We start from the raw sequence: 10,350 nt of genomic DNA, 5'->3' as shown, positions 1-10,350 counted from the left end.
CCCAGGACCTAGGATTCCATTTAGCACAGAGAGCATGCTACATATATTAGCTGTGCAACAAAATAATCCTCAGAGGTCCCCAGGGACTGAAGGGACAAGAGAGGGATAGGTTCATATAGAGCACCCCTGGGGTTGAGCACACGGATGGGAGACACTGGTCCCTGCCATCCTGGGGCTCCATGCCTGGTGCTCATGGGAAACTACATGGCAGGGCCCTGGCTTCCTGTGGACATTGCCATTGTTGCTAGGACCTCAGCAGCCCCAGGACCTGTCCTCTTTCAGGCCCCTCCTTATCTGACCCAGCCCTTGCCTCAGCTCTGGGGTTCTGTGAAGCTGAGCCCATGCTGACAGGAGGGAGATGAGGCCCTCGGTGCTCCAGGGCACAGATGCCAGCGGAGCCTGCATGCCAAGCTGCTGGATGACGTGTTGCGTTTGCTCGGGGCAGCGGGGCAGCAAGGTGTAAAGAAAAAGGCCAAGGGACAGGAGTTGTACTGACTTTATTCCCCTTCGCTCTTCTCACTCTCACCCTGCTGTCCCCCACATTCTGGGGCTGCAGGGCACCCACACCTAGGCCCCTGTGAAGGGCACTGTGGAGCTTGTGGCAGCACAAGCCAGGGTCACAGGCTCAGGTTCTGAGCCCAGTCCTGGCTCCTAGAACTGTGGTCAAGGGGCTGGAGGCCCACCTCTCACGCTCACCATCCCCCACAGCTGGCCCAAGACCACAGTTCCCAGGGAAGCCGAGGCGGTGGCAGGCCCAGGCTCTGCCACCTGAGATCTGGTCCAACAGACTGAAAAAAAAACCAGCTGCACAGAGGAATCCCAGCAGTTCCACCCCAGGTGATGATCCCCAGCCTCCCTTTCCCCAGCCCCCTCACACCAACACCTGGGTACTCAGCAATTTGTCTTAAAAAGAAAACTAAAGGCTGATAAAACGAGAACCCCAATCCACACCGGCACTGCTGAGGTTCCATTATTGCTTCTGGCCTTGTGGTCTGACCGGAAAGGTGTTCCCCTCAACACGGGCCCAAGATGAAGACAACGTTTAGCACCAGGAACACAGGGCCTCCCAGGAGAGGGGCTGGCCATGCCCACCTACAGCTACAGTGACCATTTTGACAAGTGCCCAGCCAGTTGCCTGGACCCCCTTGCCTACCTCTACAGAGGACACGTACAAGACCAGGAAATCCAGCTCCTGGCACACGGTTTCTCTGCTATTTCCCTGCCTTTGACCTCTGATTGCTAAAATATGGCGGGACAGACTGCAGGTCGACGCGGGCTGAAGGAGGGCCATGGAAGACCCTAGTGCCAGTGATGAATTGGAGAAGCCATGGGGTACCTGCCTACAGCCCACATGGGGAGATCCACTTTTGGGGGGAAATGTGAGCCAGCTCTAAAGAGCTGCCAGGCACTGGGGCCAGAGGTTAGAAATAACAAGTGGGAGGGAAGGGGACCCTGAGGACATCACGGAAGCCCAGAGATCAAGGGGGATGGGGGAGGAAGAAAAGCTATGTAAAACAGGAGGCTGCAAGGCTCAGCCCTGACTCTGCAAGTTGCTGGAACCTCATCCCCAGGAAGGGGCTTCTCTCCCAGAGGACACACAGGGGTGCCTGAGGGTCTATCTATAGACTCTGGTTGGTATTGCTCCAACAGCAGTCTCAGACTCGGCCAGGCCAGGGAAGGGCCCAAGCACCGGGAAGCTGCAGGAATTGCCCCTCCAAGCCCAAAATAACCAGCGTGGTGTGGCTTGGACTATAGATCCTCAAATCATTCGGGCACCTTGGGCCTGCCCACATCTGTACAGAATAAAGTGCTTCGTTTATTGATGATTAAAATGTCCCCAGCCCTCTGCCCCCCCGCGCCATGGGCCTCCAAGAAGGTCAGAGGGGTTCAGTTCCTCTACCAGTCCCTTGGGCCCAGGCCTCTTCCCACTCCAGCTGTACTGGGAAGGTGGTGGGTGGTGTGGGGGGAGAATTGGGGGTGTAAGGTGCAAAGAGTATAACAAACAAAAATCTAAGAAACACAATAGGAAAGAGCTTAACTAGGAAACATGTAGCTTATGGAACCTTCCTCCCACTTTTAAAGGTAGGAATAAAGACGTTAAATGACAACAAAAAAAGGTATCCTATTAGTAGTGCCTGCCTCCTGGGGCAAGCATTGGGTACAGGCTGGGCTCCCCCAGGGCCTGAACATGCAGGCTCCTCTCACAGGCAGGTCTGTGGGTGCCCACCCATCAGTGCAGAGACCCTGGAGGGGCAAGGAGCCAGCTGGGCAGGTTGTGGCTAGGCCTAGGGAGGGGATGAGGCCTGGAGCTAGCCTTTGGGGAGCTGACAGACTCAGACATATGTGCACGTCTCCTGGTGTAGGTAATATAGCCAGGGTAGCTGGGAAAGGACAGGGGTGCTCTATGAACAGTAGCCCTCTCCCCTCCCCACTGATAGCACCTTGGAACCCTAAAATGTTTGCCTAAGCCTCCTGGGGCCCTGCCCCTGGGGTCTCAGCCATTTGCAGGGACTCCTTGACTGCAACCCCAGTGAGAAGGTGCTGCAGAAAGTCAGCCTGTCTGCCTACCCAGGGCCTGGCCCACAGCAACTGAGGTCCAGCAACTCTGGGACACCTCCCAGACTTGGGGCCCCGGGTGCCGTGTGGTGCAGGTTGGGGATCTCTGTGCCTGATAGCAAGGGTATAAATGAGTAAAGCAAATCCTTGGGGGCCAGCCCCCACCTGGCGTACTACACAGGGAATAGAACTGGGTCTGCACCTGGCTACTTCCCATCCCACATGCTCACAGATGTCCAGTCTCAAGGCCCTGCCTCTGTGTCCACAGCCCTCAGATCGGGTGCACAACTTCTCCAGGGGGAGCTGATACTCCAACTTCTCCCCAAAGCCTCCAAGGTGATGGGGCAAGTTAGGGGCCCAGAGGAGGTGAGGATGAATTACTGAGGCTAACCTAGGCCCAGCCTGGCTCAGGACTCAGAGCCATGACCAGCCATACCTGCGGCTCATGCTCAGGCCCCTCCCTCCCACTGTACCTGCTGCCTCCAGCACCCCCCTCACCTGGAGGGGGTGCTGCAAACTATCTTTTATCCTTCACTTTCAAAAAAAAAAAAAAAAAAGTAAAGGCTTCAAAAAGTTGCAGAAAGGGGGGCACTTCGGAGTGAGGTGTCCTCCACCAGCTCTGGGGGGCTGCCAGCCTGCGCGCCCCTCGGGGTCAGGGCCTCCGGGGCAGCGGCCCCAGGAAGGAGGGGAGGGCAGCGGGGTCCCTCCTGGAGCAGCCCTGGGCTCCAGGTCCCGCAGGAGCGCTGGGTCAGTTGTTGGCGTCCACCCTGCCGCCGCCGTGGGCCGTGGTGGGGAAGAGTGGTGGCGGAGGTGGCAGGTGCGGTGGCCCCGGGAGCAGGGCCAGCGTGTGCGCGGGCGGGGCAGTGGGCAGGCCGGGGGCCGGGGACCCGTCGGTGGCCAGCGGGTGGCTGACACGGAAGCACTTCTCCTTGTGGGCCTTGAGCATGTTGGAGAAGCGGAAACGCTGGCCGCAGACGTCGCACGGGTACGGCTTCTCGCCCGTGTGCGTGCGCCGGTGCCGCTTCATGTTGGGCCGGCTGGTGAAGCTCTTGCCGCAGATCTCGCAGATGTAAGGTTTCTCCCCTGGGGTTGGGGTGGGCAGCACGGTGTCACGGGGGTGGAGGGGTGGTCGCCATGCCCAAGCCTGGGCCAGCTTCTCTGCCCCATCGAACCCCGGGGGGGACAACCTCAGCACTCTCGGGTCCTCCCCACCTAGGATCATTTTTGTGCCAAGCCTCACACAAGCCTGGGCAGAGGGAAGGATGCCCTGCTGAGCCTCATACAGAATGGGAAACTGAGACCCAGAGTTGAGAAGAGCACGGCCAAGGCCATCTCAGGCATCTTGAGAAGGGGGCAGGTCCAGCCCACCCCTGGGGGCGGCCTCACCTGTGTGGGTCTTCATGTGCTCATCAAAGTACTGCTTCATGTTGAAGTCCTTGCCACACCACTGGCACATGAACTGCTTGTGGCCGATGTGGATGCTCATGTGTGACCGCAGCTGGTATTTGTACTGGAAGCGCTCATTGCAGTTCTGGGGGTAGGGGTGGGTGAGGCCCGGGGCAGAGAAGAGCAGCCTTCAGGGAGGGACCAGCTACCCCTGGCCCCAGCGCCAAAGACAGACATGGGGCAGGGGCTCCTGGCCAAGGAGGTGAGGCGCTGAGGCAGTACTAGGGGAGGCCAAGGGCATGCAGGAGTCAGGCTGAGATCAGGGGTCAGAAACAGCAGAGGGTCCCAGCCATAAAGCCCAAAGCCTCTCATCCTTCCTCTCCCAAGGGCCCGCATCCCACCTGCAGCTCTGCATCTCCATCTGTCCTCCCAGCAGGGAGGCTCCTTTCTCCACCTCTCCTGCCCACCTATCCCCCAAGCCCACAGACTTCCAACCCCCAACATGGGCAGGGCCGTGGTGGGGAAAAGGCAAGGTGTGGGTGGAGCAGGGGAGGGGCCCTGCCATCAGAGGGCGGGGCATCTCTGGTTCCTGCATTCCATTTCCTGTCCCCCCCCCACACACACACACCTCTGGTATTAAGCTGCTGGGATCCCCACCCTCCTGGATGGTTCCTGGGCAGGACAGGCAGGAGACATGTGCTCACCTCACATCTGAAGGGCTTCTCCCCCGAGTGCTGCAGGGAGTGCACCTTGAGGGACATGCTGCGCTTGAAGGACTTCCCACAGGTCTCACAGGTGAAGGGCATGTCCTTGGTGTGGGCTGGAGGTGGGCACCATGGCCGTCACATCTCAGGGGCCTGCCTGAGCACCCCCGCATTGGGCCACACCCCACTTCCTGGGGCATCCCGCACCACCACCCATTCCTGGGGACTGACAGTGGCACTGAGCTCCAAGGACCGCAGGCTTTACCAGAGATGGCATGCATCAAGGCCCCAGCCTCTGGACCTCAATAGTAACCCACCAAATCTGTGGATGGATGAGGTCCAAAACACCTTTCAAAGACGATCTGGGAGGAGGCAACTGGTGATAGAGAAGAGCCTCCACTCCCACCCTCTGAGCTCAGAGCTCACTAAGCCTCGTGGTTACCCAGCATGCTCCTGGCTTAGACCCTGGGGGTGAGGGGTACCTCCCTTAGTTCACAATGGAAGGCCCCCAGGACTCTCCAGTGGAGAAATGGAGCAGGGCCTGGCCACAGACCTGCGCTCCACCTTGACCACCCTTTCTCAAACCCTGGGCCCAGACTAGTCAAGGTAGGGAGGGCCATATGGTCACTAGGCACCCAGCCAGGCCCACCTAGAGGGAGTGGGCAGCCTTTCCCAAGGCAATGGGGTGGCCAACACACACCCAAGGGGCCTCCTTACTGTGTCCAGGTGTGAGCCCTGGGGGAGGTTGCATTCAGAGAAGACTGAAGCCCTGTGAGGGCCAGAAGTTGAGAAAAAATCAGAGGCACAGCTGCTGTGAAACCGAGAGAGGACCTGTGCCTGTCCATGTGGCACTCTGTATAATTTAGAAAAAGGTGTTCCCTTCCTTAGGTGGACATAACCCCCTGCCAGGACACACAGCCTGGTTAGCAGCATGCCAGCTGGATTCCAGTTTTCACCTGCCATTTTATCCAACCATCCTGTGCAATAAGCAACCTGGCCAACTGTACATAAAACCCCTGGCTCCAGAGCCTGTCTAGGTCACAGCAGCCTCCCAAGCTTCCAGCTGAGAAGGGCCTCCTTACCCCTTCACATTATCCTCCAATTGGAGTCCTCCCATCCGCCTGGATGGAAAGTCCTGCCCAGCACACCTAGTAGCTGAGCCTCCTCTCTCCATAGCCTGCACCTCACCAGCCTGGACTTACCCACCATGTGCTTGCGCACGTGGGCCATGGTGTAGAACTTCTTCTCACAGATCTCGCACGAGAACTTCTTCTCCGCGTAGCCATGCACGATCTTGTTGTGCTCGTGAAGGGACCAGAGCTTTTTGAAAGCTTTGCCACACGTCACACACTGCAGGGTGAGAGGACTTTAGGCCCTGGGTCCCTATCAGGACCCTATGGGGGTGGACAAGATGCCCCTCTCTGGCCTGCATCCCACCAGAGCTGGGAGGCGACCCTGCCACCGGCCCTCCCTACCACCTGCTGGCTCACACCCCCAGGGTCACACCGGGCCCTCCTCCTTCCCTCAGTCACCTCTTCCAGGAGGAACCCCTCTGTGCTCAGGGGACAGAGCTTCTCTGCAGAGGGGAGATCCCACTGGCTGAAGGGCTGCCTGAGGTGGGCAGCTCCACAGCTCATGGGGAAGCCCCTCAGGATGCGACCCGACAGAGCTGAGGCATGATCACTGCTGGCCCTGGATGGGACCTGGCTCTGACACCATGGAGATCCATCCCCCAGAGGATGGGTCCTTAGGGGGTCAGCCAGGGAGGCCTGCCCGAGGCAGAGGCGCCAAGTCCTACCAGGCCACAGAGGGGCCGTTCCACTGGACCCTGCCCTACCCATCCCTGCAAAGCACCCAGAGCACTCATGGCTAGGCCAGGATGCTGGCTGTCAGGATCCCCAGGTGGGGAGGGGGCTCAGGTGTGCGGCAGGTAGAGCCAAAGGGCAGCCTGGGGGTAGGCAAGTAGGAACAGGTGCATAGGAGTAGGGCCAGGTCCCAGCTTCACTCCCAAACAGTGCTGTCTCCTCGGGGCACTGCAATTAGCAATTAGCACAGGCAATTAGTACCTACTGCTTCCTCTCCCCCTTCTGGGCCAGAAAAGGTAAAAGCCACATGGGGGGACTGGGCTGTCCCTGTGCCACACCCACCCTAAGGAATTAGACTGGCACAGACTCATACTGGACAAGACCTGGCAACCAGCCCAGCTCTCCAGCTTGACCCCAGCAGGCCTTGCTCTTCCCAAACTTCTTATCCCTTTTTCCTCAGCCGAGGAGCTGAGTACAGGTGTTTCCCTGGCTGGTCTGTCCCCTGATCTGCACAGTGCTCTACTGGACAAACCTTTCTTTCATGTGTACTTATGTGCAGTGCACAACCTGTGAAACCATATAAGACGGCCCGGATGGCCTTTCTGCAGCCCTCAGGATTTATTAAAACACTGACTCGATGCTCCTCAGACTTGGCTGTCCCATGGCCTCATGTGCTCAGTTCTCTGCTCACATCCTCCCATGTCCACATTCACCTTTGCTACTCTGGCCAAGGGTACTGTCTATGCCTGTCCTCTCCATGTTAGGGCCCAGCTCTGCCCACCTCTCCCAGAAAACTCCCAGTACTATCCCTGAGAACCTGGGCCCTGCCTTCCTTCCTGGGCTGGTCTCCGCAGACCACCTGGGCAGTGCCGCCAGCAAGGTGGGGTGTGGGAACCCGCCCTGAGGCCCACCTGGATGTTGCGCTCACAGTCCGTCTGCCGGTGCAGCAGCAGCTCGCTCTCCAGCAGGAAGCGCTTGCCACACTGGTCGCAGATCTGCATGCGGCTGTGGGTCACGTTCATGTGTTTCTCCAGGTACCAGCGGTTGTTGAAGACCCGTGGGCACTTCTGGCATGGGTGGTGCTGCTTCTCCTCCAGCTTCACCTTGGCCCCCAGCCCGTCGGTGGCTGGTGACCCACGGGCGGGTGCAGGGGCCACTCCAGTGGGCTTCGGCCGCTTCCCACCCCGCCGCCCAGCCTCCTCAGGCTCAGCGGTGCCCCGGCGCCGGGCATTCTCCCGGGACCTCGTGGCCATTCGACTGTGGGCAGGGGGGTCTGCTCGGCTGCCCTGGCGCCCCCCGGTCCCCAATGGCCCCTGCCCACCTTCGGCCTCTCCTTCCTCCTCCTCGTCTTCCTCCTCCTCCTCCTCTGAGCTCTCTGGATCCTGCTCACTGTGCCCTTCCTCTTCCTCCTCTTCTTCCTCTGGCTCTGTGTGCGCCTCCTCCTCCTCGTCCTCCTCCTCTCCCTGGCTGCCGCCATCCTCCTCCTCCTCCTCTTCCTCCTCCTCTCCCCCTCCACTGCCACCACCCTCCTCCTCCTCCTCCTCCTCCTCATCATCATCATCAGCCTCCTCCTCCTCCGAGTGTCTCTGCAGCCCGTCCTCCCGGCCCAGCACCATGGTGGCCGGGTTTGCCCCAGTGCCCGGTTTCCCCTCGGGCCCTGTGGACACGTGCAGAGTCTGGTTGTTGAGGTTCACCTCCACGATGATCTGGGACTGCTCCTGGCGACTGTAGCTGCCAGGGCCCCCGAGCTCCTCCTCCAGCTCCTCACCACCCTCCAGCTTGCAGAGGTTGGCCGGGGGCCCTCTGGCCTCTTCAGTACCTCCCTCTTTTTCCTCCTTGAAAAAAGGCTGGGCTGGCCCAATGGTGGCGGGCACTGTGCCAGCAGCGGTCCCAGCCCCGTCCTCCACACGCACCGAGTAGGGGTCGGGGCCCTCACGGGCATAGATCTTGGGCAGGCCCGGGGTGTCAGCCTCCTGCTTGATGTCACAGTAGTAGGGTGGCGTGGCCGGGGTGCAGCTGGCCGTCGGCTGGGCGAGAGCCACGGTGCCTTGGCCCGGGGGTCCGAGGGAGCGGGCGTCCAGCAGCTCCTGGCAGGACGCGGCAATGTCGGCCATCTGCAGCAAGGAGGCGGCACTGAGCACCTCGTGGACGTTGGTGGCGTTGACCAGCAGCTTGGACGTGTAGATGAAGTTGAGGATCTGCTGCAGGCCGCCCGGCGCCAGCGCCTCCAGGGACAGCTCCACGCGCTGCAGCTGCTTGTTCTGGGTGAAGAGCGAGTGGAAGAACTGGCTGTAGGCGGCCAGCACGCCCTTGTGCGCCGGGAAGACGCTGCGCTGGGGCACCAGCACCAGGTCCACGTCACAGAGGTCGGGCTGGAAGAGCCGCTGCTCGTTCAGACGGCCCATCAAGCAGGCGAAGTGCAGCGCCACGTCCTCCACCAGCGAGAACTCCACCGCTGGTGAGTCGGTTGTCTTCTCAACCAGCAACTGCGGAGGCAGAGGCACGGCAGAGGTCAAGGGCAGCGGCCCCTGCCCACCCACAGCTGCGCCCGCTATCAGGGAGGGAGGCAGCCCATCTCCTGGCTCCACCCTGCGAGGAAGGAGTCCAAGCTGAGCAAGGAGGTGGAGGGCGGGTGCCAGCCTGGGCCAGCTGCCTGCAGAACTCAGACCCCCCAGGCTGAAGATGAGCTCCTGGGCCAGCCAGGAACTTTCCTGGGCCTGGGGGGCTCTTCCTCTGTGAATGGGAAGAGTCGGATAGGAAGGGAACAGGAGGAAAGGTGACTTTGGTGACACCCATTCAGGTTTGCAGGGCAGATGGGGTGTCCTGGGAGGCAGGACTTTGAGTGCTAGAACCAGGAGAGTCCCAGGCAAACCTAGAAGGATCCTGCTCACTGTGCCCTTCCTCTTCCTCCAACACACCCCTTCAGCCTTTCCTGAGCCTCGTGGATTCCCCCTCAACTACTCACACAAGGGAAGAAAAGCCGGCCCAACCCAAGCACCTCGAGAACAGGAGTCAGGCGAGCTCGCTCACTCACTGCCCGGCCTCTGCTGACCACCAGGCAGCACCCAGGGCCCCTTCCCTCGCCAGTAGTGGGCCCAGGCCCAAGGGCTGCAGGAGACTTTGTGACGTTTCTCTCCCTCACCCTGTTCCTGTAGCCCTCCCAAGGAGGCTGGAGAGCTCCAGAGCTCACTCATTGCTCTGCTGCGCCCCTTTGCCCACGGCCCAGCAGCTCCCTGTCAGGGATAGCCCAGGCCCAGAGGCTCCAGGATGGCCCTACCTTGGAGGCCACCCACCTGGCGAGCCCTGGGGAGGCCCTCAAGGTCTGATAGGTCAGACTCTGAGGCCCAGGGAGCCATATTCAGAACATATGAATTACCCTGAATAGGAGCCAACCCACCATCCGTGGCCCCGACACAGCAGACTCCCCAGAAGATGGGGGTGCAGACGGACAGCCTGCCCAGTTCCAGTGCACAGCAGATGTTCCATTAGTATCCGCTGACTCCCTGCTGGGCAGACCAACCCCACAGATTCTAGGTTCTGACTGGCCTCGGGCCTTCTCAGCTGGGCAGAGCCTCCCTCATTTGAGGTACTTTGCCCCAAAGCCACAAAACCAGTACCTCCTTAGAGGACCTGAGATGGGCCCTGCCTCCTGCCATCCTTCCTTGTCTGGGGCAGCAGCGGGTGGGCCCAGACTGGACAGGCATGGTGATGTCCAGCCCAACTCCACAGTCACCTGAATGAGTACAGCCTCGGGATGAAACTTAACAAGCTAGCAAGGGCCACCTGCTTCTAGCCATACCCTGGACCCTGCCCCCTGCAGCCACAGTCCAGAGCAGCACCCACGCTGCGCTCTCTCAGATCCTAGTTTGGCCAGGCCACAAGCCATGGACACCATCTTC

At 60.3% G+C, this 10,350-nt stretch overlaps 1 protein-coding gene across 2 annotated transcripts in view; it reads right to left on the bottom strand.

Moving 5' to 3' along the window:
• Window positions 1-480: 480 nt before the first annotated feature.
• The window catches only part of Zbtb47 (zinc finger and BTB domain containing 47), a 12,497-nt gene continuing 2,627 nt past the window's right edge, over window positions 481-10,350 (bottom strand). For both annotated transcript variants that reach the window (XM_046437231.1, XM_046437230.2), the window contains exons 2-6: window positions 7,363-8,937; window positions 5,849-5,996; window positions 4,647-4,762; window positions 3,943-4,087; window positions 481-3,639 (exon numbers count right to left, since the gene is read on the bottom strand). In XM_046437231.1, the coding sequence (XP_046293187.1) occupies window positions 3,305-3,639; window positions 3,943-4,087; window positions 4,647-4,762; window positions 5,849-5,996; window positions 7,363-8,856 (2,238 nt within the window). In that variant the 5' untranslated portion in view covers window positions 8,857-8,937 and the 3' untranslated portion in view covers window positions 481-3,304. The remainder of the gene's footprint in view (window positions 3,640-3,942; window positions 4,088-4,646; window positions 4,763-5,848; window positions 5,997-7,362; window positions 8,938-10,350) is intronic.

Source organism: Marmota monax, unplaced genomic scaffold (assembly GCF_021218885.2).
Source record: "Marmota monax isolate L192 unplaced genomic scaffold, Marmota_monax_Labrador192_F-V1.1 WCK01_AAM20220418_F8-fsc00021, whole genome shotgun sequence".
Taxonomy (NCBI): domain Eukaryota; kingdom Metazoa; phylum Chordata; class Mammalia; order Rodentia; family Sciuridae; genus Marmota; species Marmota monax.
The sequence above is the reverse complement of the archived record's forward strand: the minus strand, read 5'-3'. Positions and strand labels throughout refer to the sequence as shown.